The 27530-nt window shown below is 61.2% G+C and overlaps 1 protein-coding gene across 1 annotated transcript in view; it reads left to right on the top strand.

Annotated features, from left to right (window-relative positions):
• Positions 1-27530, top strand: part of PRDM16 (PR/SET domain 16) — a 339449-nt gene that overhangs the window by 294361 nt on the left and 17558 nt on the right. The window contains exons 5-10 of the mRNA XM_028487992.2: positions 6429-6531; positions 13126-13339; positions 15169-15316; positions 15761-15914; positions 20896-22309; positions 25713-25800. Coding sequence (XP_028343793.1) covers positions 6429-6531; positions 13126-13339; positions 15169-15316; positions 15761-15914; positions 20896-22309; positions 25713-25800 — 2121 coding nt within the window. The remainder of the gene's footprint in view (positions 1-6428; positions 6532-13125; positions 13340-15168; positions 15317-15760; positions 15915-20895; positions 22310-25712; positions 25801-27530) is intronic.

Genomic DNA, 27530 nt, shown 5'->3' with positions numbered 1-27530 from the left:
TTGCATTTTACTCTTTGGAGCAAACTGACCCCCTTTGGGGCAAAGAGCAAGGTATCAATTCACGACGCTGGCTATCATCATGTACCAGAATGTATATTTTTTTCTTCTTAATTAAGTGGGATACTTTATTAGAAGAAGGCACTTAAGAATGATGAAAGCAATTTAACTGTGACCAGTAATTCCCGAGGAAGCACAGGCATGAAGAGGCCGGTGCGCGGCCCAGCTCCCTGTCCTGTTGCCGCGTTGCCTCCGCGGGGCAAGGATGTCGGTGGCCGGCGGGGCCGAAGATGGTGCCACATGAGGCCGGGGTCACGCACACACGTGCTGGGGAGCGCGACTTGGGGGTCGGAGCCCCCAGCGCACCTCGGAGGGGCTGCGAGGCCCGCACTGCACCCCCGCTGCCGGAGCTGGCCGGGCATGAGGAAAACCCACCACTGCCAGCACCTTCCCAGGGCAAGCGAGGGGCTCAGCCTGAGCGGAGGGGCCGAGTCTCCCCAAAGTGGAAGCAGACAAAGGCTAATCTCCTTCGCAGAGTGTGTCAAACAAAGGAATTTCATTAGCAGATGAGCCAACGGATAACCACGCAGCACCCTGTCTTTGAGAGCCAACACTTGTTTCTAATGAGAACCTGGTGTTCCCGGGCCAAAGCTCAAGGCATTTTCTTTTGCTTTCATTTCCTCTGCTCCGGTGTGGACCACCTCCCATCCCCCACCGCCTACCCCCATGTCAGGGCGAGCGACCTGCCAGGGCGAGGATTTTAAACGACAGGCCGGCGACATCCACCGCCCTGCTCTGCCCTCTTGCCGGACAGCCCATCACTCCCTCCACAGTTTTTTAAAATTAAACATCGTAAATGGATGGGCCGGTTTCAATGGTAGCTTCCAAACAATTAGACACAATTTTCCGTTTGTAAATGAGAAGGATGGGGAATTCATTTTAGCGCTTCTTAACCCATTTACAAAAGACTTAAAAAATATAGCAGATTTGTTTTGAGTCAGAAAGCTGTTGCATTTTACTCTTTGGAGCAAACTGACCCCCTTTGGGGCAAAGAGCAAGGTATCAATTCACGACGCTGGCTATCATCATGTACCAGAATGTATATTTTTTTCTTCTTAATTAAGTGGGATACTTTATTAGAAGAAGGCACTTAAGAATGATGAAAGCAATTTAACTGTGACCAGTAATTTATACTATATATATATATATATACACATTAAAAAAATCTAGGTACGAACTGTATACTATACATTTTTATATTATATATAAATATAATAATTCATAGATAACAAATATAATTGTAACATCCAGGTGCAACTAAGAAGAGATAGAGAGAGAGATGTTTTTTAACGTTGACCTGCTGGGAAGGTGACAGAATATCTAACAGCAAAAAGTAAAGATTTAGGCACAAACTGCTTCAGCCACACTTGGGAAGAGAGGAAAGTGGCAAATCCCAAAGATGACAAGCTCTCTCCCCTCTCTCGGCCTAAGGAAAGAATTGTCTGCTCGTCCCTGGAGCCTGCGGGTGGTGCCGAACGAACCCAGGGTGGCTGGCCGTCCCCTTGCTCCTACCTTGCTCTGAAACAGCCGGGGAAATGTTCCCACAGTGAAGGCAAAGGGAAATAAAGACCTGCCCAGACCCTCGGCAGCTCCCAACGCTTGCTTCCCTGCTTCATCCTGGAGCGTCACCTGGGCTGTTTTTTAAACTCCAAATGCTCAACCCCTCCACCAGCCTCAGGACTCCAGTGTCCACAACTTTCCCAGAGAGAGATGGTCCACGTTTGGGGACAGCAAGTAATGAAGAAACATGGTGACACTTCCAAAGGTCTTGAAGCAATGAGGCAGCGCTAGGACCCACCTCACACTTCGGGGATCCTGAGAGAGACCAAAAACGCCCAGGGATAACCCTCAGGCCAGCCTCCTCTCTCCAAAGGCAGACTGGCCACTGGGCGAATTTGCTTTTCATCAAGATCTTAGAGCAATGCAAATTTCCCTCGCCGTGTGCTTCTCTTTCGTGAAAAGCCCCTTGTGCACCACACCGAAAGCCTTCACAAATTCAAGCACAAGTGAATTCTGAAATCCAGGATGGAGAGAGGTTTAATTTTTTTTTTTTTTTTAAGATAAGCACCGTGAAAGAGATTTCACCTATTTTACTCAAATACGCCTTTAAAATTTCTCAAACTGGCCGGGGCGGGGGTTGGGGGTGGCGGGGAAACACGGTCCAGTTCACTTATCACTTTCATGTTTTTTAAGAAGACCGTTTGCTCCAGGGAGGGGAGAGCACGGCTTTGGCCTGAATTCAACCTACAGGCTGGAAGTCTGCAGTCTAGTCATTTCTACCCAGTGTAGGTTGGATGGGGTTTTTCACCTATTCGAATTTTAAAATTCTAAGATTAAGGAGGAATAAAAATCGTGGAACGTGAGTCTTCGTGTTTGGAATAGTATCTATCCTTGTGCAACTGACTTGGTATTAAAAACAGAAACAAACTTAAGGAACTCTAAGGAGAAAATATCCCAAAGTGTCAGCCATCATCAATTTGAAATATTTCTTTGTCTTGAAGAATGTTGCTCGGGGAAAAGAAAACAATGTTCATTTTCTTAAAAGGCTGGGTCTCGCTGAACGTGGCCCGTACGAAACCCAACTTTTCTCAGGCAGTTTCCCCGTCTTCTGTTGAGAACGTGGCCACTTATTTTTCCCAGCTCCGTTTCACCTACAAGAAGTCGTCTCTTTGTGTCTAGAGATTGTAAAAGGGGAAGAAACTAGGCCGGGTCAGGCTACATACAGTTAGAATCCCGAGGCCCCCCTTGCTGGTGTCGCCTGCCCGTGTTCAATCAGGTCTCGCTGTTCCAAAGAGAACTGAAATGCTGAACAAGGACTTAACTTGGGATCAGGTCTGTTTGGCATTGTTAGTTGTTAAAGCCGTTTAGAGCAGACGTTTATTGGCGCTAGTAAACTCAGCTGTTGCTGTGGGGTCCCCCCCCCCCCGCCGGCCCCCACCCTCAGATCCTGAAACGAGAGAGAAAATTCCAGCTCTGCCTTTGCCACACAGTCCAAGGACTGAGGCGAGTTTAAACAGTGTCAGGGATGCTGCTGTTTAGAGACAGGCCTGGGTACTCAGATGCCGACAAAGGCAGGTCTGCGCTGAGCCTGGGAACGAAAGGGCATCCGAGGCCAGGGCTCCTTCTTCCCTGGAGAACAGGCTCCTGTCTTCCCTCTTGTGCAAAGCCTCAGGACTCAGCCCATCCGTGATGCCCACCTGGCCCTGGGGTCTGAATATGAGCCACGGAGGGGCACACGATGAAAGGCAGGTTATAAACCGACTTTGGGAATGTTTAAGGGGCTGCAATAATAATTTATTACGGGCCTCGAACGGAAGGGGCCGGCCGGTACAGTAAATGCGCAATTTGTAATTGTGCCCTATAAGCCAGGAGACCGCCCAGGCCTCAGTCCCACCTAGGCCCGGCCTTTGTCCCGGGAAGTCGCCCGACCCCGCAGACCAGGAACCGGGTCTTTCTCTGCGCGTCCGGCTGATAAGACCTTGGTGCCACCGGGAACAGGTCGTAAAAGCGCCGGCGGCCTTTGTGTGGACCAGGGCGGCCCGCGCACCCCGGCGCCCTTGGCAAAGGCGGACCGGCTGAGCTTGGGAAAGTTCGAGTGGTCTCCGGTTCGCCGCCGCGCCCCGTCCTCAAGGTGGAGGCAGGTCGGGGACGCCCCCCGCCCCCAGCCCCGCCCCAGGCTCTGCGATCAGCATAATAGCGATTAATTCCGACTGCGGCTCAAAGTCGAGGCGGCCCCCGCTAGGCGCCCGGGCGGCTGCCCCGAGGGTCCCAGGCCGGGGAGGGGGTGCCCGCTGCGCACAAAACTGCATCCCACGGCCAGCGCGCTAGACCCTCCGGCGGCGACTGGGGAGGGTCGGTTCCCCCCGAGGCCAGGCGGCCTCCGAGGGGGTCGGAGCGGAGTGGGGCGTGGGAGGAGGGGCGCAGGAGGTCGTGCAGCCCTCGGAGCTGGGAGGGGTGTGGGGGAGGGGAGCCGGGCAGCCTCCCAGGGAGGGGTGGGCGGGGTTCTGGAGGTCCGAGGGCCCTCGGAGAGGTGGGGTGGGGGTCCTGGAAGGCTGGGTGGCCCACAGAGGGGGTCGGAGGGGGAGGCGGAGGAGGGAGGCGGGCCGCGCCAGCCCCGGCAGCCCGGCTGGAGCAGGAGCCCAGCATCCCGGCCGCGGGAGGATGCGGCCGCCGCAGAGCCGGGACCGGGTCTGAGAGCGCCGCCGGTCTCGCGCGTCCCCGGCCCTCGCGGGCTGGCGGGGGGTGGGGGGTGGGGGGGGCGGCGCGGCCGGGTAAGATGCTGCGGGCGGGTCCACATTGCCCTCTAACGGGGACCCTCGAGAAGACACCGCGCTGCCGGGCCCGCCCCAGCCTGCGCGCAGGAACTCAGCGGCCCCGCGGGCGCATTAAGCCTGCACTTGCTGGATGCGCTCACTCACCCGCGCCGGGAGGAAAGTGCGATTGTTCCTGCGTATTAATAAGCCCTGACGCACCTCCCCGGGATGGCTCAGGGGCTCCTCCGAGCGTTGTTGAAGCGTGGGGTGCACTCTGGGTCCGATTTTAAAATACAGTGACTCGAGTCTGATTTTTTTAAAACAAGGATTCAGCCGGTGTGTAATTTTTAGATAAAATAATACAAAACTGGGAGCTTAATAACAATTGATTTAATTCCAGAAGGTAATATGGTACAGTTTCTAGTCTCCATTTTCAAAATCTCATCATTATTTTAGCGACGTGCCAGGGAATAGTTGCCAAATGAGATTACTAACGAGTACAGGGAAAGGAACTCTGCACAGTGATAAGCCATCTGCGCATGTGCCTATTCTTCTAGTGGGTGCAGTGCCGCAGTCCAAGTGTTCGGCTGGGCGTTTGGGGACGCAGTGTGGCTCTGCTGTCCCTCTGAGAGCACATTGGTGTCATTCTGCAGTTAGTCGAGACTGGCAGTTTGCGAGGGCGTCCAAGCTGGACTTGGCCTGGGGAGAGGGGGGAAAGGGGGAAAGGGGCCCCACCAGAGATGAGGAAGCTCGGCCTTCCAGATGTTTCCCCAGGGCGGGACCCGGGGGCGGGGGGAGGGAGACCGGCAGGCCGGTGCCCAGCTCAGTCCCTGGGGCCACAACCAGGCCAGCTGCTTCTGGGAAGCCTGGCCTGACACCTAACCGCCAAGTCCTCCGTGGGAAGGGTGTTGCTGGAGGACCTCGGATGGAAATGGCCTGGAGAAGCCTCAGCCCCCAGGTCTCCCAGGACAGAGGCACTTCGTCTCGGGTCCTTCTCTGGGCCCCCAGCCGGTCCCGTGGCCGAGCTTTCGGGCTCCTGGAAGCTCCTTGGTTACTGTTATCTGAAGAAAGACCCAAACATCACGTGCCGGCATGCTAGGCAGTGGACTGGCCTGAGAGAAATGCACCCTGCTGCCTGACACTGAAGATGCAGGGTTTCTGGTGTCAGCCCTGCTCACGTGAGGAGTGGGTGCCCCCACCCAGAGGAGCTGTGTCCCTGGTCTCCAGGGAGGGAGGGGGCTCCCAGGTAGGGTCTGGCAAAGGCAAGGAAGGCCCCGTGCTCTCCCAAAGCCCCCCAGGCTGTTGGAGCCTGGTCCCTGGGCTCCGTCCCTGGAGGCCCCTGTCGTGCTGCCCTTCTGAGTTGCTGGAGTTCTCCAGATCGTGGCTGCCACCTCCCGTGCAGACGGTGTTTTCTCAGGGGACACCTTGGCAAGGTCCGGGGCTGCTCGGAGTACTGAGGCTGGATGTCCCTCAGAGCTTGCTCCAGGCTGCAGACTCTACCCTGAGCCCCGCCCGACCCATCTCTGTTTTCAGAGGTGTCCCCCGTCTCAGACCGCCAACGGCTGCCGGCACCGAGCTGGCGGCAGGCACAGGTGGCGTCCACACTCACCTGAGACTCACACCTGCTGATCGGGCCTCCGTCCGCGTTCACAGTCACTTTCATAAACCTCCAAATTCACTCTCGAGCCCCCTGAAGACCCCACCCCGCCCCCAGACGGCAGAGGGTGTCTTACATACAGACAGACAAAAGGAACCTGGGGATCAACCCAGGCTCCAGTCCTGATGAAAAGATCCACTTTTCCTAATATTTCCCTCTAGGACCCGCCCTGCTTGGGAACTTTGGGGCTAATCCTCACCTATTTCCTTTCGCGCCCCTTTTATCAATATCCAAAATCTGGATCAAACGAGTTAAAAATAGCCTCTAGTCCTTCTGAGTGTACTCTGTCAGGTTCCAAAGGGGAACCTCTTAGCAGCAATTAGAAGGCAGGTCAAGCGCCCAGCGGGCCAGCCTCCCCAATGAGCGGTGTCAACGGCACGCGGGCTGGGTGTGCGCGACGTGGCTTTTAAAGCAGCAAGGCCGACAATGCTGACCCTTTCTCTCTGGTTTCTCCATCATAGATTTATTATAAAGTCATTAAGGACATCGAGCCAGGAGAAGAGCTGCTGGTCCACGTGAAAGAAGGCTCCTACTCCCTGGGGACGGTGCCCCCCAGCCTGGATGGTAAGCCCCCGCCTACAGGAGCAGAGGCCTGGAGCTCCCATCACTTCGGGCCACATGACAGGGGCTGGGGGGTCCCCCGGCTTCTGCCCAAGGCCCACCACCCGGACCCCAAATGAGAGAACCGGCCTCTTCCTAACAGCTTCTCAACCTAAGCGCTTTGCTTTCTCCTTCCTTGGGTTACATGGGCCACACCCTGGATCCGAGGCAACTTCCGACTTCAGACGGTGCGTGGGAATGGGCGTCGTGCTGCCTTACAGCTTTGTAGCGGCAGAGTCCTGGGGGATTTCTAAAAACTGTATAATTAGTACTAGCAGCAACAGCGTTGCCTGTCTTCTACGTGACTTAAAAACAAACAAAACCGTTTCGCATCTCGGAAACCTTTGCCTCCAGACTCTGCGCCAGGGGAAAGTTTCGGTCTCATTTAAGAGAGGGCACTGATGCCATAAGTGTCTTTGAAAGTAACGCCCATCTGCAGTTAAAAGCAAAAAGTCCCAGAGACAGGTTAAGGGAAAATTTATTTGGTGAGAGGGAGAATTTAGGGCTTCGGTGCGCTCCGCGGTGGTACGGTGGCCACTGAGCTCTTTCAGCAGGACTGCGGGAAGCGTCCCAGGTGTCCTTTCTTCTCGCCTGGTCACTTGGCATTTGTCCAGTAGACATACTTGCCTTCCTTGTTCGTCCACGCTCCGCCACATCTCAGAGGACGCCTGAGAAAATCACAGTCTCGCGTAAAAGCTCGGATTTCTGAAATCCAGGTTTCTTTTCCTTCATCCACGTCGTTAAGCCTTGGGATTCTGGAATAGTTTTTAAGCCGCAGAGGAAGAGTCCGGTTGGAGGAAGCTGCGCTGGCAGCAGAGGACCAGCCGGTCCGTTAGCTCCCTAAGCGCAGCTGCTGAGTAGACCGTGTCTCTTCTTTGAACGAGACCCCACAAATGAGCAGAAGGGCAGCCTCGCCTCCTGGCCATCTCCAGAGCTCATGATTCCATTCCTAGAGAAAGGGGGGAGGTTGGTCTCTCCCTTCCTGTCTTTCTTCCCCTCCCCTCCGAACACTCCAAGGGTTAATGATTAATGCCACTTACTGCAAGTTTCTCTAAGGGACTGCTCCAACGTCATGGCCCGGGGGCGCGGTCGGCTGGGCCAGGGAGCTGGGCGTTGGAATTAGCAGGAAGCAGAGCGACCTTCTTGGTCCCGAGCGTGGCCCACCTTCGTGGGCAGCACTTTGCGCCTGTGAGTTGTCGCAAGGGCTATCTCCGCAGAAGGACAATTCTGCAAGACGGCCCTACGCATGCCCTCCTCTAGACTTTGGTTTTAATTAGGCCATCGAGAAAAGAATGGCTGAGCTCTGGGTAGCAGGGGGGTGGTCTCGTTTTACTTAAAATAATTGTTGAAAAGACCTGTGACTCTTAGATAATGCGCGAGAACGCAGAGAGAGAAATCCGCTTAACCCAAGGAGTGCGCTCGGTGATGGGGTTTCGTTTGTATGATGACACGTCTTTCTTCCAGAAGGTTTTAAAAACCTTGATTCCTGTCCCCCTTCCAACGCCCGCTCTTAAATAACCTGGGTGGACGTTTTCCTAATAATTTCTCAAACTTTTGTGGGCTAACTGCTTTCTGCACATAATAGTCCAACATCAAATATTTGACTTTCCATACCCTTTGCTGTCAAGATCACTCCTTCACCTCTCAACAGTCCCCCGCCCCGCCCTCCCCCCCGCACCCAGTTAACTCTGAATCACACAGAAAGAGAATGTAAACGTGTTCCTCACTAAGATAATTATCATAAAAAAATCTTTTATCCCAGCCCCAGCTAAGGCCCCTTATCACGGCAGGAATTTGGAGTGTGCTCTTGAGGGCTTTTGAGCCTCCAGTCTGGTAGATTAGCATGTAGATGCCACATAATTGTGTCCCCCTGGGTTCCCTGAAGCCATTAGGCACTGATGTATTTTTCTGTTACATTCCTGCTTTGCCTTGAAAAGTTGCTGATAGAACTTCAGATAGACGTGAGGCTGAGACTTGACAAACAAAACATCAGGCCGCCATGGCCTTGGTTTACTTTGGTTTGGGTAGAAGATAGAGCTTCAGCCCCGGTCCACGGCCTCCCCAGATTTAGACGAAGAGACTTCAGTTCGGAATCACAATTCTGCGTGCTCTGGTTGGGGTCAGGGGCTCTGCCAGGACAACGTCCAGGTGTCATGGAAGAAATGGGGGTGGGGGCTGCTTTGCCAGTTCGCTGGGGGAAACGGCACCAGTCCTGCAGACCTGGGACTGGCAATGCTCTTTCAAAGCTGCAGCTTTGTACAGAAATTCAGTTCCCATTTACCTACAAGTGATTCAGAGCAGAGGAAAAGCCACTTTCAGATTCATTAGTTCCAGGGACTTTTTATTTTGTTTTTACTCTTTCAATGGAGAGGGGAAAGATTTCTCTTTCAGGAGAACTTCTTGCTCTTGGGAGAAAATAAAGAAAATCATTGCCTTTCAAATATGCCTTTCTTTTGAGAAAGGCTCAAATTTATTAACTTTTCCCCCTCTCCAAAAAAGATCAAGAGGATGCATTGTATTGTGTATAAAGCATGAGATAGGCATAATATAATATAATATAGCAATACAACACAATAAACAAGGTAACAAGAGTGTAACATACTCTAGTATTTCTTAAAAATGGAGTTGCTTGGGCTTCCCTGGTGGCGCAGTGGTTGCGCGTCCGCCTGCCGATGCAGGGGAACCGGGTTCGCGCCCCGGTCCGGGAGGATCCCACATCCGCGTACCGCAAAAAAAAAAAAAAAAAAAAAAAAAAAAAAAAAATGGAGTTGCTTGTGCTGGGAAAGTGAAAGCCACGTGGACCAGGCACATCCTTCTTGCCCCGTCCAGCTTTGCCCTGGGTGTGTATTCAATGTCAACTTTACCTGCGTGGAAGTCGTTGGGACACCTGTCCACACCATGGCACAGGTGAGCGAGACGTGGACGTGTCCTGTCCTCGGCTCTGTCCTTCGACAGGAACAAACTTGGGTTGGTGATGGGATGGGGGCGTGGAGGAGAGAGTGCCCTCCACGGTTGGTTCCACTGCCTCCAGGATGCCCTCAAATGCCTTCAGAGTGAGAAACAGGCTGAATTTTCATTGTAAATCCAAATTCCAGATCCAAACTGGAAAAATAAGTTGGTCAGTGCTATGGATGGGTGGGGCTGGCCCTTCGTCTTGTCTTTGTTTGCAAATTTCAACTTTGGTGACTGTTCTTAGGTGGGTCCAGAAAGAGTACGATACAAACTGGCACTTCTAACTTCATCTTGATGCTGGTGGGAGGGGCCCCCCTCAGCCTCATTCCAGCCCAGGAGGTCCGAACAAGCCCGCGAGAGCAATGTTGTGGGGTCTGTGCATCCGGTTCTGCTCTAAAATGGTGTTCTTGGTACTCAGACCCAGTGGAAAGGAATCCATGTTTCTAAGGACAGGGAGGGCCTGCGGGGGCGGATGGATGACAGTGCGTGCCCACACGCACGCCACACGGGGTGCCTTTCTTATACCCTCAGCGGGAAGCTGGGACTCAACTGCCTGCCCCGGGCACCCAGCAGAGCGACGGCTCCACGTACACAGCTCTGCCGCCTCCCCTCCGGGTGCCCCTGGGGGAGCCAGGCAGCCTCCCCAGGCAGCCTCCCCCGGCCTCCTCCGTTCTCCAGTGACGAAGCATGCGGACTGATGCGGGGCGCGGGGGAGGGGACACCGTATAAAGTTCCCGGGACGGAGCCTGCCGCGTGGAGGGTCCCCGCCTCCATGTCACGGTGGCCATTTCCCCGAAAGCAGCGCTCAGGCTCCCTCCTGTTTTAGAGGCAGCGTCTTGCAGACGTGCCAGGTGACTAGCTTGTGATGTGCGTCCTCCTCGCCCACCTGCCCCCTCCCGGGATTGTGTCTGGGGTTCCACCCCGGCACCCGAGGACCGGCCAGGGCCTCAGTGGGCTTTGTCTTGGAACCTTCTCTGACTTAGCCCACCGCCTCCTATGCCTTCTGACCAGCGGTGCTGCCCGCTGGCGGGGACGCCAGGGTCCTGCTGGCCTTGGGTTCGCAAACGCTGGCTCAAGGATCACTGGCGCGGACGCCCTCCGTCCTGGGCTTCTGTGGTTGCTGAGGACCGGCTGGCCCTCTTGCCTCCTTCCAGTCTGTTCTGTGGCTCAGCACGTGTCAGGGCCAGGGCCAGGGCCAGGGATGGCCTTTCTGGGATACCGGCTGGGGGCAGAGCCTTCTAAGCCCCGAGTTAAGCTCAGGTCCCCGCACCCAGAGCAGGGCTGGGGGTGGCAACTGGATTCCCCAGACTCTGAGCGCGAGCTGTTTCTTCCCCGTCTTGCTCAAGCACTTTCTTGACGGCAGCCTCATGCCGGCGAGCAGGCCAGGGCGCTGGGACTCGGCTGTGTCTGACCAGCACTGGGCCCGCCTGGCCTGCCCCACACGCCCGCGTCCCCCGGGCTCCTCTCCTCCCCGCAGCTCTCCCCTGTCACCCAGGGAAGGTGACAGCTGCCTCTGTGTGTGTCCAAGGGTGTCATCCAAGGCCCGGGGGCATCTCAGAGATGGATCCCACAGGAGTGTCCCCCCTGGGCGTGGGGGGCTCTGGGTGCCCACCGGTGGGGGCACCGGGTGTGGCCAGACGCCGGGAGCAGTACCTTCGCCCTCAGGCTCAGGGAAGCTTCCAGTCTCGAGGAGTCCTCCCATCCCCCCGTCTTCCCCCCAATGCTCCCCCCCAGCCCTCCCCCCAGCCCACAGGCCCAGGTTGCAGAGCTGCCCCCTGTCCTGAGACGTCGATGGTGGCCCTTCTGCCACGAGGAGGGGGCACCACCCCTTCTGCCTGCCCCCATCTCCCCCACCTCCCTGGCTTCTGCACCCCGTAGGGTCAGGCCCTTTCAGTCAGCATCCGGCCCAAGGTTAAGGCTCCGCTCACCGCCAGGCCCAGAGGTCCTTGTTCACGTGCACGCACACACACACACACTCACACACAAACACACTCACACACACTCTCACACACACTCACACACACTCACACACACACACACACACTCACACACAAACACACTCACACACACACAAACACTCCCATGAAGAAAAGGGCTGACTTTCACTTTAGCACCTCCAAACTCTCTAGAATCTAGAGGGTGGCTGAGAGATCATGAGTGGGCGGGACAGTGACGTCATAGCCAATCTGCCTATAGCCTGGGCCTGAGAGAGGACCCATTCTTGCCTCGAACCTGCCATGGGAATCAGGCTCCTCCGTCACACACACACACACACACACACACACACACTCACACACACACTCACACACTCACACTCACACTCACACTCACACACACACACTCACACACACACACACTCACACTCGCGCAAAAAGGCGCACATACCCACCCACGTTCACACAAACACACTAACCCATGCGCACAAGTACAATCACATAACATTCACACGCAAACCCATGCACACATATTCACACACACAACGGCACACACATTTACAGACACGCAAAGGCACACAAGTGCATATTCACACACAAATGTGCATGCACCCACGTATACACGTGCACACCCAACACACTTAACACACGGTCGATCATGCAAACGAATTCGTATACTTAATGTGCGTGCGCGTGTGCACGCATAACACACATGCGCGCACAGAGACCTCTCCATTCACGTGTGCCAAGTGATCACACACAGGAACACACACACGTGCGCAAATGCAGATGCGCCCGCTCGGGCACACTTGCGTGCACCTGCGTGTACGTGTGCAGATGTACGGACACGCACATTTTCACACCTGTGGCGGCAGACGGAAACGCGTGCACACGTGCACAGGAATACGTACGACACCAGCACAAACACGGGTGCAGATGCACAAAAACGCCTGCACGTCCATGCGGAGGTGCCCTGATAAGGAGGCAGACGTGCTCAGATATTCACCCACGTGCACACCCGTGCACACACACAGCTGCACGCCCGTGCACAAGGCGCGCACACGCGTTCACCCAGCCACTCACCAGCACACCTTTCGACTCATTCGTGCTGGAGCTTTTCGTGCGGGTTCTCTGCTCAGACCTGCGGGGAACACAAGGTGGTCCTCGGTGGGGTTGGGGGGGATCCCCTGCTCCAGGGAAAAGCTGCGTGGGGGCAGCCACGGGCTGGGGATGGGCCCGGAGGTCCTTCCCCGGGGACTCATGCTCTGAGCTGTTTGGCTTGGCAGGGGCCTCAGGATGCTGCCTCGTAAACTTCATAATAGCCGCCTCCCTTTTATTTGTTTGACCTTGACGACAATCGTTTATGATACGCACTGGAGCCGTGCCGTCTTTCTTCTGATTCATACACAAAGCGCTTGGCCAGGCTTCCTTCTCTGCTCCCGAGGCGTGGGGAGGGGCCCAGCGCTTCTCGGTGTTTCTTGTGGGGCAGACACAGGTCCCTGCCGCCTCCGTGTCCCCCGGGGCAGCCTCTCCCAGGTCCAGGAGGAGGGCGGGGAGGATGCGGGAGGGGGCACAGCCGGTGAGGGAGGCACCCCCTGCAGCCCCGGGCCTGGCGTGGGCCTGGGGCAGGTCCGGGGCCGCCTGCCCACCGCCCGCCCTCTCTCCCTCGCAGAGGACCCCGCGTTCCGCTGCGAGGCGTGTGACGAACTCTTCCCGTCCAAGCTGGACCTGCGGCGCCACAAGAAGTATGCGTGCAGCTCCGTGGGGGCCGTGCTCTACGAGGGCCTGACCGACGAGCTCAAGCCCGAGGGCCTGGGCGGCGGGGGCAGCGACGGGCAGGCCCACGAGTGCAAGGACTGCGAGCGGATGTTCCCCACCAAGTACAGGTGCCGCCCCGCCCGGCCCCGCCCCCGCCCCGCCCCGCCCCCAGTCAAGGACAGCAGGGTCGGCTGGCCCTGGGGGCACAGAGGAAGCCCTGAGAAGGGCGGAGGTCAGCCCTGACCCCTCAGGCCTGCCCAGGCTGACAGGCCCAAAGCTCCAAGGACAGGTGGAGACATATCTCAGGGGCAGGCCCCCTGGCCTGCTCATCCAGCCCTGGGGACAGAGCAGGCCCGCCAGCTGGCGGTTGGAGGCCACCGGTGGTCACTGTTCTGACCGTAGAGGCCAGGCCCCTGGTCAGAGCCCCCCGTCCGCGAAGGAGCCGCAAGTCACCGGGTCGAGCCACCACTGGCCCCACCATCCTGGGGTCAGGGCCGAGTTGTGGAGACAGACTCGGAGGAAGTCAGGAACGCAGGCCGGGCGCCCAGACGTGCAGGGGTCAGGCCCCAGGGCCACTTCCGCGGTGAGGCCCGGGACCAGGCCGGGGGATGCCGCCCAGGGGCTGCCTGGAGAGCCTGTGGCCCTCGGACACACTTCTCAGACAGCGGACAGGAGCAGAAAGGGGCCACCCAGGGGTCCCCTCACCCCCCGCCCCAGGCTCCAGCCTCCGCTTCCCATGGGGCCCCCCGCCCGTCCCGGAGACTTCACAGACGTGGGCACAGATGCCAGGCCAGCTGTGTGACGGCCGGAGGCGGCCTCCCCAGCCCCTGGGAGCAGGGGCCCCGGGGACCCATGTGGGGAGAAGCAGGCCGGGCAGTCCCAGTGTTCCGGGGACCAGTGAAGACCTTCCCAGTGTGTGCCCCTCCTCTGCCTCTGAGAACATCCTCCAGGGCAGCCCCGCAAAGTCAGAGTGAAACCCCATCAGGTCACTAACTGGCTGTGGGATTGCGGAGAGTTGAATGCCAATCCTGTCACGGCCCCCTGGGGACGGGAAACCCTCCACCCTGAACGGATGACTGAGAGAGTAAGAGTTTGGGCAAATCCCGACTGAGGCCCTTGGCGCTAAGCGCCGCTCAAGAGGGCCCGCGTTTTCTTTACATAAACACATAAATCACAATTAACAACAGGGGAAAAGCTACAATCTGCCGGGTGCTCGAGAAGCAAGCGTTTCTGATCTAAATGGATGGCTGGGCCCCATAATTAACGGGCCATGATGTATCGCTGCCTTGCTCATGAAGATTAACGGTCATACCTGGGACAGGGGGAGAAGCAGGATGTCCCCCGAGAGGAGGGGGCTCCACGCTGCCGGTTCGTCCAAGTGCAGCGGCCCCTTCCCAGCAGCTGGGCCCGCCCCGCCTGTCACATCTCCTCTGGAGGCCCCCCACCCTCACTCCCCGCTGACCTCCGTGGCGTGCGCGGGGCGGGCAGCCTCTCCGTCTGGCCTGGCCGGCGGGCAGCCCCAGGTCACTCAGAGGGGCGGCCTTGGGTCCCCTGGGCCTCGCCCCCACTCTGGGGCTCGTGGCAGTGTTGGAAGTTTCCAGACCCCGTTTTCCTTAGGCCCAAGGTTAGCGTCAAGGTGAAAGCTGTCTTGAGCTGGGACCCCGCCTGCCGCTGGGTGCCTGGGGGGTGGTCTCGGGTGAGGGCCCGAGCTCTGTCCGCGCGCCGGCTCCCCCCCATCCCACATGGGAAGGCCACGCCTTCCCGTCCATCCCCTTCTGCCCTGTGCAGCGGGGAGACAGACAGGCCGGCGGCCCGACCTCACTCTGCCCTCCGAGCAGGAGGCAGTGGCAGGGGCTCCAAGGGGCTGCCGGGAACGGGCCGTGCCGGGCCGAGGCCCTTCCCTCCCGGGCGGCGGGCAAGTGGGGGCCCCCCAGTGACCCCCATCCACTGTGCGCAGCTTGGAGCAGCACATGGTCATCCACACAGAGGAGCGAGAGTACAGGTGCGACCAGTGCCCCAAGGCCTTCAACTGGAAGTCCAACCTCATCCGCCACCAGATGTCCCACGACAGCGGCAAGCGCTTCGAATGTGAAAACTGTGTGAAGGTAACGTGGTCGCGAGCCCGGCCCCGCCCCCACTGTCGAGATGCAGGTGACGGGCGCCCGAGTCGTTCGGGGAAGAGAGGAAGTGGGCCGGGTAGCACAGCTGGGGAGGGCCCAGGGCCAGACCTGGGTGCTCTCAGGGTTCCTGCCAACGTGGCGGGACAGGCCGTCACGGGTCAAAGTACTGGAGCTGAAGAACGCTTCTGAGCTCCTGTCTCAAGCATCCTCAGGGTCACGGTTCTCTCGAGAATTATTGAAGAAACACAGTCGAGGGAGGCCTGACGGCTCGCTGAAAGCCGCGCAGGGGGTCACCGCCGCAGCAGAGACCCGCCGGGCCAGGCTCAGTGCAGGGGCAGAGCAGCCAGGGAGACCCCCATCCCGTGGCCAGACCCAGGCCCGCAGGGGAGCAACAGGTGGGGAGTAACTCGACGGTGTCTGTGTCCCCAGGTGTTCACGGACCCCAGCAACCTGCAGCGGCACATCCGCTCCCAGCACGTGGGCGCCCGGGCCCACGCCTGCCCCGACTGCGGGAAGACGTTCGCCACGTCCTCGGGCCTCAAGCAGCACAAACACATCCACAGCACCGTCAAACCTTTCATATGTGAGTGGCCCCCCAGCCCGGGCTTCCAGCCCGTGAGGTGGGGGAGTTTGGGGGTCAGGCCAAGGCGTGAAACCCCCAGGCTCTTCCCCGCTCGCGGGACCCCGTTTGTCCGGAAAACACTCGTGGCAGCTGCCGACGCCTCTGCCGCGAGAAGCCCCGGCCTGGCTGCCCTCCTGGCACCGCTTCACCGTCGCTTTGCCCCCTCGCACCCTCTCATTCCGTGACTCGCCTGTCCTGGCTCTGCCCTCCTTGGCTCCTCCCCCTCGCCCGCCCCTCCAGTGGCCAGAGGTGGGCGGTGAGGAAACCCGGGTCCTGCAGAAGGACCCAGCAGCCCACCGTCCCCCGCTTCCCCTCCTCCTCCCCGCACGCACGTGCCGCCCTGAGCTCCAGCAGGTATCATAGCCCCAGTGCTGCCCCCCAAGATCTGCTGTTCACCCCCCAGAAGCCTCTGGGGAGCCCGGGCTGTGTGCCTGCCCCGACCCGGGCAGCAGGGGCCAGCGTAAATAACTGGACCCCTGTCCTCATGGAGCTTACCTGCCAGTGGAGAAGACAAGAGGCTAAGCCATACAGATCATAACGGCACGCGTGACAGGCACATCACGGGGTGGGGGGGGGGCGGGGGCGGTGGGAGTGCAGGGTCAGGAGGTTCTCCAGGGGTCCAGGTGGGTGCTGTCCTGTCCACGTGCTGGGAGGTCAGGACGGTCTGTTGGGCGAGAGGCGTCCCAAAGAGGCTAAGCCATACAGATCATAACGGCACGCGTGACAGGCACATCACGGGGTGGGGGGGGGGCGGGGGCGGTGGGAGTGCAGGGTCAGGAGGTTCTCCAGGGGTCCAGGTGGGTGCTGTCCTGTCCACGTGCTGGGAGGTCAGGACGGTCTCTTGGGCGAGAGGCGTCCCAGCAGAGGGCTGGAGGAGGCATGGGGGTGGACCAAGGGGGTGCCTGGGGAGGGGGCTCGTGACAGGGGGCTGTGAGCACAGAGGCCTTGAGGTTGGGGTGCGTTTGGGGAGAGAGGGGTCAGAGGTCACGGGGGTTGGGTCTGGGGCCCTGGTGGGCCACCGCGGGGGCATGACCCTGGTTCTCAGACTTTGGAAGATATTGAAGGTTCTTCTCTGCCTAGCCTTGCGCCAAGGCTCATTTCACACGAGGTTTTGCTGAGTCACTGTTCATGCCAACACAGCACTGACTCATCATTCACACCAGCATCGTGCTGACTCATTGCCCACACGAGACTGTGCTGAGCCATCATTTCACACACATGACCTCACAGCATCCTTACAGAATCTTACGGAGCAGGGGCCACACTACGTCCAACGGCAGGGAACTGACAGCGGAGGAAACGCGTAGAAACGTTAAACGACCAGGCCCTCAAGGCTCGGCTGCCAGAGCCCGGATTCTAGCTCAGGGGGCCTGGCTCTTGACCCCAGACTGGGCAGCCTGGGGCCTCTTGGGCTGCAGCACGTCAGTGTGTGTCGGGGGGTAACTCTGGGGGCTTGAAGACTTGGCTCTAGGTGTTTTCACCGACTCGGGGGTTGTGCAGGGCCGGACTCTTGCCCCAGAGGGGCCATGCCGACTGGCTTCTCGGGCCTTTGTTGAATATCTGAGGCTGTGCCCCCCTCCTGCCCACTGCCTTGAGCCCAAGCTTCCAGCTGTCCTGCTAGAGGTGACTGAGGCCCCAGCCTGCCTGGGTCACCGGCTCCCTCGGGCGAGGAAGCAGAGGGCGAGAGCACCCTGCCTGGTGGCCACCTCACTGGGGCCACCTTCCTCTTACGCACCTCCTCTTTCAGCTGCAGACCCTGCAAAGGGCATCCGAGTCTCGGGGGGAGCAGGGCCCATTCCCTCTGGGAGGGGCCGGGAAGGAGTGAGCTGGGTGGGATTGGAGGCTGGCGCCCGGGACTCTGGGGCTGGTGCCTATCCTGCTTCCAGGATAAGCATCCCAGCAAGTCCGCCTGTGGGAAGAAGCACACGTGAGTGCATCTATCGTAGGTGTCTAAGCTTTTCAGCAAAGCTTGGAAAGGAAACTTGCACGCAGGCTTACAAGTCATTGCCTCTCTGGGCGTGCAAACGGGCTTTGGGAAGTCTTGTTGGATTGTAAGCATAACGTAAGTTCTGGGAACCTCAGCAGTCGGGAAGGGTCCGAGCCCACTGTTTCCGCTGCCTGCACGGACTCTGTGTACAGATGGGGGGGACACGGGGCAGCCTGGACGGGCCCCACCGGCTATCAGCGGCCCTCCGCCTCTCGTCCGTGCCCCGTGCCCACCTTGGGCCTTGGCTCTTGGCCAAGGGGGTAAAGCGAAAGAGAAAACCCCAAACGCGGCCAGGTGCCATGTATGAGAGGGAGATGCAAATGTTAGAGGTTAGATTAGATGTGACCATCAGCCTGCGCATTCTCTCGACCGGGGCAGAGCGTCCTTTGGCCCCCGGTTAAGGGGGTCAGGTTTGGAAAGGACACTGCGAACAAGCGAGCAGAGGGTAAAGGATACAGCGCTTCTGAGAAAAGGTGGGCCACTGGGGGAGCAAGGGCTCACGGCAGCCGGTCACTCACGCACAAGGGCATGCATCCCCCGCCGGGCGGCCCCCGGGCGCCCACACAGAACACACACGATGGGCACGAAAGCCTGCCCCAGGTCCCAGCCTCACTGAGCACGCGGCCCAAGGCAGCATAACCTCCCGGTGGGGCGTCTCGCATCGGGAAACTCAAGTGTGAGGGGTCGGGGCGAGGGCGTACCCGTGCCCACAGGCAGGCAGGCAGGCTCCTGTGGGCACTTTTTAGAAAGGACCTTCTCAGGAGTGGGCGTGTACGTGTGCGTGTGTGTGCATGTGTGTGTGTGTGCATCCCTGCACATACCCTACCGGAGAAGAAACTGCTGATCAGAATACGTACTGGCCAGGGCCCCTCTGCATCCCAGCAGGGCCCGGGGCGCCACCCACCGGGCGCTGGTCCCACGTCCAGTTCACTGTGGGCTGCCCGGGCCTTTCCCAGCCCCTGCAGGCAGCCACCTCCCGTCACCGGCTCTGAGCCAGCGGTCAGCCATCCCAGGGCCAGGACCTGCCTCTCCAAGGACCTCAGTCTCCCAGAGGTCTCTCTGTAGCCCCAGCATCTCTGCAGGATCCCTTTTATCGTGTGAGTGGGTGCATGGGAGGCAAGGGTCCCAGGCTCCCTGTGCCCAGGCATGGCCACTGGCCCCAGGGGCCCCTCCTGAGAGCTGCCTTGGGTGGGAGCCTGCTCAAGGCCGGTTTCCAAGCCCAGGATGGCAGCAGCCACTAACGAGGTGCCACAGAGGCCTGCTCCGGGGGGCAGAGGGTGTCACGGAGCCTCTCCGGGGCCCGGGGATACAGCAAGCTATCACTCGTCTGGCCAGGTACCCGGAGCTGCGGAGCGGCCTTTCTCCCCCTAGGGCTGGCAGAGGCCTGTGGGTATTTATAGACCATCTGTGGAACAGCCCCTCTGCACCAGCCGCCTCCCAAAATGGGCCGATTTGATCAAATGAGGCAGCGCTCTTCCCCTTAGCCTTGAAAACGTCCCGCCAAGCCGGACGACCAGGAAGGCAGAGCCGTTAATATAAATAGATATTGTGAGTAAAGAACACGATCATCTGAGGGCCAGCGCTCCCAGCTAGAATCGTGTGACCTCAGGCAGCGGAGAGTGTGCGGTGAGCAAGAAACGCACTGAAATCATTGTTTCCACTGGGGCTGCGTTTAAGAAGCAAATTGTCCTGCAGAGAGAGACACACACAGCATGTGGGCATGCGTGTGTGTGTGTGTGTGTGTGTGTGTGTGTGTGCATTCCTCCCTTGCTGGTTACAAAAACAAGAGCAGAAAGAAAAACTGGCAGTTAGCCGACACTCAGCTCACAGGCCGTTGGGAAAATGGCCGAGACTGGGTCCCCAGGGCCTCTGGGTCCTGGCGTTTGGCCTCGGCCGCCACCACCCTCTCCTGTTAAGAGCAGAGGCCGGCGTCTGGCATCCAGAGCTGGTGCGGCCTCTCCATCCCAGTTTGGAGAGGTTTCGATGTTCTCAAACGTGGAACCAGCCCTCTCCACATGGCTCCCCTCCCATCTCCACCTTCAGGCCACCCCCAGACGGAGACCTCACACAGCCAGGACCCGTGCTCCCAAAGCCCAACCTCCAGGACTAAGAACCCCAAGGGGCTGGTCCCTCCTGAGGCCTTCCTGTCCTGGGTGCAGGTCACAGGGCCTGGGACAGAAAGAGGGCAGGAAGCTGAGAGCATTTTAGACTTTACAAAGTGGGAGACCTAGCCCGGGGGTCGGTGTTTCCCTCGCCCCTGCTGGAACAGCGTGGCTGACATGGCAGGCAGGGTGGATGGGCGTTCTGGGCGGCTGGCGCAGCTGCAGATGTGATGGCGTGCCACGACTTTGTCTGTCTCCGGGAACGATTCTGAAGGCCTTGGTGCCACATGGCAAAACCCACGGGGGCTAGGAGGGCACAAAGAGCGGCAGGGCCCCTTTCTCCAGCAGAGAAGGTTGAGGCAGCTGGAGACCTACCCAGGCCGGCCCAGGGACCCCAGGGAAGGCACGGGAGTGTCCTCGCCAATCCGTGCTGGTCACCAGAGGCCAGCCCCAGGTAGGGTGCACGTGCATCTGTACGTATGAGCGCACACGCGCGTGCGGGCACACACGTATGACGTACACACGTGAAGTACGATGTACACACGTGTGTGAACATGCACACCCGTGTGTACGTAAGCACACGCGTGCCCACGGGCACGCGTACGCACGTGCATGCACGCATACCCATGAGCGCGTGTGTAGGTACTCACACACCGTGACACACACGCCCGCGCGCGCACGCGCGCGCACACACACACACACACACACACACACACACAGACGCTCACGTACCTAAGCACGCGCTGCTCCCGGTCGCCGAGGCCAGAGGGCCCCGGTCCCACCCCCGGGACCCTGTAGCGCAGGGTTGCCATCATTTCATAGCTGCCGGTCTTCGCTTCTGCTGCCGTTCCAGGTGAGGTCTGCCACAAGTCCTACACGCAGTTCTCCAACCTGTGCCGCCACAAGCGCATGCACGCCGACTGCCGCACGCAGATCAAGTGCCAGGACTGCGGGCAGATGTTCAGCACTACCTCTTCCCTCAACAAGCACCGGCGCTTCTGCGAGGGCAAGAACCATTACACGCCGGGCGGCCTCTTCGCTCCGGGCCTGCCCCTGACCCCCAGCCCCATGATGGACAAGGCCAAGCCACCCCCCAGCCTCAGCCATGCCGGCCTGGGCTTCAACGAGTACTTCCCCTCCAGGCCGCACCCGGGCAGCCTGCCCTTCTCGGCGGCGCCCCCCGCCTTCCCCACGCTAACGCCCGGCTTCCCGGGCGTCTTCCCTCCGTCCCTGTACCCCCGGCCGCCCCTGCTACCTCCCATGCCGCTGCTCAAGAGCCCCCGGAACCACACGCAGGACGCCAAGCTCCCCAGCCCCGTGGGCAACCCGGCCCTGGCCCTCGTCTCCGCCATGGGCAGCGGCGGGCAGGGTGCCACGGCGGCCGCGGGGCCCGAGGAGAAGCCGGAGAGCCGCCTGGAGGACGCGTACGCCGCCAAGCTCAAGCCCCGGGGCAGCGACCTGTCAGACGGCAGCGACTTCGAGGACATCAACACCACGACCGGGACCGACCCGGACACGACCACGGGCACGGGCTCCGACCTGGACAGCGACGTGGACGGCGATCGCGACAAGGCCGAGGACGGCAGCGGGGCGGCCGAGGGCAAGCCCGAGCCCGGGGGCGGCGCGGCTGCGCCCGGCGCCCCGAATAGCGTGGGCGAGGTGCCCGTCTTCTACTCCCAGCACTTCTTCCCGCCGCCCGAGGAGCAGCCGCTGACAGCGTCGGGCGCCGCGGGCGACTCCATCAAGGCCATCGCGTCCATCGCCGAGAAGTACTTCGGGCCCGGCTTCGTGGGCGTGCAGGAGAAGAAGCTGGGCGCGCTGCCCTACCACTCTGTGTTCCCCTTTCAGCTCCTGCCCAACTTCCCCCACTCCCTGTACCCCTTCGCAGACCGCGCCCTCGCGCACAGCCTGCTGGTCAAGGCCGAGCCAAAGTCGCCCCGGGACGCCCTCACGGCCGGTGGCCCCGGCGCCGAGTCACCCTTCGACCTCACCACCAAACCCAAAGAGGCCAAGCCCGTCCTGCCGGCGCCCAAGGCGCCCCCGGCCCCGGCGTCGGGCGAAGAGCAGCCGCTGGACCTGAGCGTCGGCAGCCGCGTGCGGGCCAGCCAGAACGGAGGGGCCCGGGAGCCCCGCCAGAACCACGTGTACGGCGAGCGCAGGCTGGGGGCCGGCGAGGGGCCGCCCAGGGCGTGCCCGGCGCAGCTGCCCCAGCAGCCGCCCCTGCACTACGCCAGGCCGTCGCCCTTCTTCATGGACCCCATCTACAGGTATTGACACGCCCCGCCCTCACCCGCTCTGCAGAGGGGCCGCCCCCCGGGTGGGCCGCCAGGCGGGCGCGGCGGCGGGAGGGGACGCTCCCGCCTGCCCCCCCCCGCCCACCGGGCTTCGTTCCTCTGCCTTTGCGGCTTCAGCGGGCGCCTCGGCTCTGGGGTGTCCGGGCCGCTTGGGGCCCGTGCCCGGCTCGGCCCTTTCCTGGGGTGGGCAGCTAGTGGGCTCTCCTGGGCACCCCGGCTCCCTTTCGCTGACAGCCGCTGGGAGACCCCCGCCGTCCTCCCTGGATCCCTTACCTCCCCCCACCCCACCCCCGGCAGCCTGCCCTCAGACTCCACCCCAGACACCCACCTGCTGGAGGCTCCAGCCACCTTCTCTGCACAGACTCTGCCCAAGACCCTCCTGGCTCCTCCCTCTGCTTCAGCGTCCCTGCTTCCCTGTGGCTCCTGGTGGCCCAGGGGAGACCAGAGGAGGAGCTGCTGGTCCCCGGTGGGAGGAGGGGGAGGAAGGAGGGAGGAAGCTTTGGGAGGTTTGCCAAAAACCAGTGTCCCATTCCTCTGGTACCTTCCCAGTGGGGGGCCGATTGAATCCCCCTCCCCGGCTTCTGGGCGCGGTTTGATCAGGCGGGTTTGTTAGGTGAGAGCGGTCTGACCTCCCACCACCCGTGTCCTGGGGGTGCTGGGCAGGCTGAGCCCTGAGGAGGGGGCTGTGCCCGTGGACGGGCCTGGGAGGGGGCCTGGAGGGGCAGGCAGGAAGGCGTGTTGGCTGAGCCCCTGATACGGGCCCCCGGCTCTGTGTGGGAGGGGCCCGCGTGCACCCCCCGAAGTGTGTGCACAGGGGCATTCAGGGAGCACGTGGCTGCCTTGCGGGCCTGCGGGCCTGCCATTCCCCAGGGGCCAGGCAGGGCCTGGGGATGGGCGTGCAGGTGAGGTCACCTCTGCTAAAGGTGCACTGGAGAGAAATGAGGGCAGAGCTGCCAGCGAGGGCGATGGGCCAGCCTCCTGCTCCGCCCTCTGGCGCCGACGCGGGGCCCCGCCCTCCGGCGCTCACCCGGGGCCGTGGCCGGCCTGTGTCTGCTGCCGGTCCCGTTTCCTGCCAGGTCCTGCTGGCGTCATCACAGGAAACATGAAAAATGCCCCCCTTGGGTCTTCCTTTAAGAACACGCCATCCACAGATGGTTGGCTGACAGCGGCTCATCGGGTTTCTGGGGTGAACATGGCCATCGAAGGCCCAGGGAGCATCTGCCAGTTAGAACAAGGATCTCCGGGACCCACGGGGAGCCAGGAGACACCTGGGGCTTGAGGGAGGACGCCCCCCGGGAGGAGCCGCCCTTGTGCAGAGGACGGGGGCAGGATTGGAGACCTAGGGAGGGACGCTTCCAGTCAGGCCTCCAGAGTTGGAGCCAGCAGGCCTGCAAGAGGCTCTCGGCTAACTGTCCCTGCGCAGTCCCTGGCCTCCTTGTCCACCCCGTCGCAGCTCTCCTCCTGGACCCCAACCCTCCTGTGCCCCTCTCCTCCCGCTTCCAGGCCTGGTTTAGGGCCTTGGGCCTTTTCCTGGAAGCTGGGGGAGCAGCCAGTCAGGCCCCGAGGCGGGAACTGGCCACAGGCGCCCCCAGCGCGGGTCCTGTCCGAGCTCCTCCGAGACCCGGCGTGTGCTAGCCTCTTGCCCTCAGGATTTAGAGTACAGTGGCTGGTGGAGGGGCTGCCTGGCCCCCAACTTTGTACACAGGCACCAGCAAAATGCCCGAGAGTGGATTAGCTCCAAATTGTCTCCCCACCGCCCCCCAAGCCCAGTCAAGATAAACACTCATGGTGTCGGGGAGGTTCCCCTCCAAGTGAAGGTGTGGGTGACCGTCACTGCCTGTTAACAGGCTGGCCCAGGGCTAGGGGACAGGGTCCCCTCAGCTCCTGGATGGTTCTGGGGTGACTCCAGCGAAACTCCGCACAGGCCACGCCCCGGCAGTGACTGTGGACGTATACCCACCATCCTCCCTGCCCCAGGTTGGAGGAACCCTAACACCGCCAGGCTGGCAACCCCCCAGCCCTCCAGCCCCTCTCACCGCCACGCGCTGCTGTCTCTGCAAGATGGGCTGGGGACGGTGTGGTGACAAAAGCCACGCGCCTTGGAAGAGCACGTGTCCACTGGGGTCTGTGGGGTCAGCTGGCGGGGGGTCACTCGGAGCAGCCCGCTGGGCTGCCGCTGGACACAGAAGTCGGGAAGAGGCAGAAGAAGACACTTAACAACCCCCCGACGTGGGCCCCCTTCCTCTCGGCCCACGCCACGCCCCCCCAGGGGGCCTTGTTGACAGGCCAACTCAGTCCAGCTTTGAACAGGGCCTCTGCCGAGCCCTGCAAAGCGAGGTGCCCCTCAAGCCAACTTCCCACGTGGAGACCACCTCCTCCCCTTGGACCCGGCTTGGGGTCTCGGCGGGGTCACCTGTGGCCGCCTGCGCTCCGCGGGGTGCTCCCGCCTCTGGGCCCCTGCCCTTGTGGCCATCCCCGTCCTGCTCCGGTCAAGGCCCCAGCCGGTCCCCTGGGGGCAGAGCTGCGCCTAAGAGGGATGGGAGTGTGGCCCTGGGCAGGCGAGGTGGCGGGTCACCGCAGCTGTGGCTGCCTGTGGGGAGGTGGCAGGCCTCCCCACATCCCACTTCGTAAATCTCGACCCCCTCCCCCGGGGGAAACTGAGGGAGGCGCCCTTGGGACACAGTAGAGGAGGGGTCAGGGAGAGGAGGGATGGCCACCTCCTCCGCTTGTGACTGACAGTTGTCCTGGCATTTGGGGAATGTTCTAGAATTGTCACCTCCAGCAGCTGTCTTGAGGTTTTAGGTAGACCCTGCCTGGCTGCCATGGGGAGGCCCTGCAGCCTCCCCAGGATCGAGACCTACCGGTCACTCACGTGTATCCGCCCAGTCGGGCCGAGCGCCCGTGCCATGGGCCGGGAGGGAGAGGGACGTGGGGTGTAGGCGGCAGCTCCCGTGTGCCCCACAGTCTGCTTCAGGGGAGCCCTCGCCGGGCTGACAGGCCAGTTGGCGGAGGCTGGCGCACACGGGCCCTTCAGAAGGTTCCTGGCTCCAGCATCAAGCGTTCGTCACGTGCCTGGGTGCCAGCAGCTGCGGGGAGGGGGGCGGACACCGGGGAGACTCGAAGGGGTCCAGACCTGGGCGTGGTGATGGGGAGCTCGTGCTCGGGCAGGCGACTGTGAGGCTGGGTCACAGACGTCCCCACGGCGTCAGGTGAGACGTGGCCACAGGGGATCATGCAAGCTGGGCCGCTGTGGTGGCCCCCCACCTCGTGACCGGCGGGGCACGGGTGGGCGCCCGGAGGGGCGGGGGCCACAGCCCCTCCCCGCCCAGCACTGGGCCGCTCGGTGGGGTCCGTAACCCTCTGTGTTGCTGTCCAGCAGGGTGGAGAAGCGGAAGGTGAGCGACCCTGTGGGAGCCCTTAAGGAGAAGTACCTGCGGCCGTCCCCGCTGCTCTTCCACCCCCAGGTAGGGCCCAGCCGGGGGCCCCAAAGTCCGTACGGGCCAAGGCGCACACCCCGGGCGGGTCTCCGCTTGCCGTCCCTGCAGACCCACAGGTCCCTTTGAGGCTGGGGAGGATGGGAAGGGCCAGGACAGGTGAGGAAGGAAGGCGGTCCTCTGAGGGGGCACGCTGTGGGTCCCTCAGAGGCAGCCAAGGACCCCGGTCCACGAGGGGCCCCGCTGACCTGCGGCTCAGGCTCTAGGCGGGGGAGTGAACTGGCATGCAGCCGTGGGCAGCGGCTTGGATGGAGCAAACGCAAGAGTTTTGAACGTAGCGAGAGTAGACACGAGAGAGCCGGGAAGGGGTGGACGCCAGCGGGCCCTCTGGTACGAGGGACTTGGGGATCCTTAAGGGAAAAGAGCAGTAGAAGCAGGGCCTGGGTGCAGCGGGGTAGTAGGCAGGGTGACCGTCCTCACCCGGGGATGCAGAGGGTGGAGAGGCCGCCTGTCGAGACTGGAATCGGGGGTCTGGGAAAAGAGCCCCCAAGTCTGGGCGGCGGCCGCAGACCCCACCAAACCTACGGGCACTCCTGTGTCCCCCTGGCCGCGTCCTCCCAAGGGCTGGGCGCAGAGAGGCGGCAGCAGTGGGGGTGAGCGGCAGGGCCGGCGGAGCCCCCCCGAGTCCCTGGCCCGGTGCCCACCTGTCCTCACGGCTTGGGGCCCAGCCCCCTCCCCAGAGCCACGGGCCTCCCCTGTCCCAGCCGGAGGGGCCGGGGGCTGAGCTGTGGGGCAGGCCTGGACCCAGACTCCAGACCCGGGCATTGTTGTCTCACCCCGAGTTCCCCGCCTGGGACAAACCCCGCGGCTTGTGGAACCTGCGCCCTGCCTGGGTTCACAGCTAAACTTAGAGCCTCCCATTGTCTTGCTGGGGCCTCGGAGTTTGGTTAAGAACTTCCCCTGATTTCCTCGGGACCGTCTGGAAAAAGCCGGCAGGCCAGCCAGGCACATCCTGTGTTTGTGTTTGTGCGGGAGCTAGGCCGGGAATATCTGATCAGGCGGAGCGGGCCAGGCAGGCCGGACCCTCCCAGGCCTGAGGAAGAGGGGCCTGGCGGGGGCCCGGCTGCCCATTGTCCCTACTGCCCTCTCCCCCCACCTGCCACCCTGCTGCCTGCCCGGGGGCCCAGGGCCAGGGGTGGGGGCGGGAGAGAGGACTAGTTAAGTCACCTGATTAAACGGTCTGAGGTCAGACCATCACTCGGACAGGAGAACTCGTGGCCTCTACAAAGTCTAGGGGTCACCGCTGCACGAAGACGCCAGCCTGCATCGGTCAGCTGCCTGGCAGGACCTTGCCAGGGCCTTTCATTGCCGAGGCCCAACGTGCAGGTGTATGGGGTGCAGGGTGAGACGGTCCTGCCAGCCCACTGCTCCTCACCACCTCTGGGGTCCTGGGGAGTCTGGGGTGGTGGAGAGTCCCAGGGCCTCCCACGGCTGTGGCTAAAACTGAGACCCACAAGCAGATGAACAGCAGTCTGTACGCCCAGGTCCCATCGTCCAGGCCGTGGAGGGGCTAATGAGAGGCTGGGCTGCAGCTGAGGGGCAAGGCCGTGTCCATCTGTCCATCAGTGGACAGATGCTTCCACCCATGGCTGGAAGCATCGCGTACATCTGATGGGGAGCGTGCCTGCCCCACAGGATGGCGAGGCCCAAAGCCCTGCAACTGGGCGGAGCTGGCCAGGGCCCAGACGGCAGCCCAGGGT

This window comes from Physeter macrocephalus, chromosome 3, assembly GCF_002837175.3.
Source record: "Physeter macrocephalus isolate SW-GA chromosome 3, ASM283717v5, whole genome shotgun sequence".
NCBI classification, from domain to species: Eukaryota; Metazoa; Chordata; class Mammalia; order Artiodactyla; family Physeteridae; genus Physeter; species Physeter macrocephalus.
The sequence above is the reverse complement of the archived record's forward strand: the minus strand, read 5'-3'. Positions and strand labels throughout refer to the sequence as shown.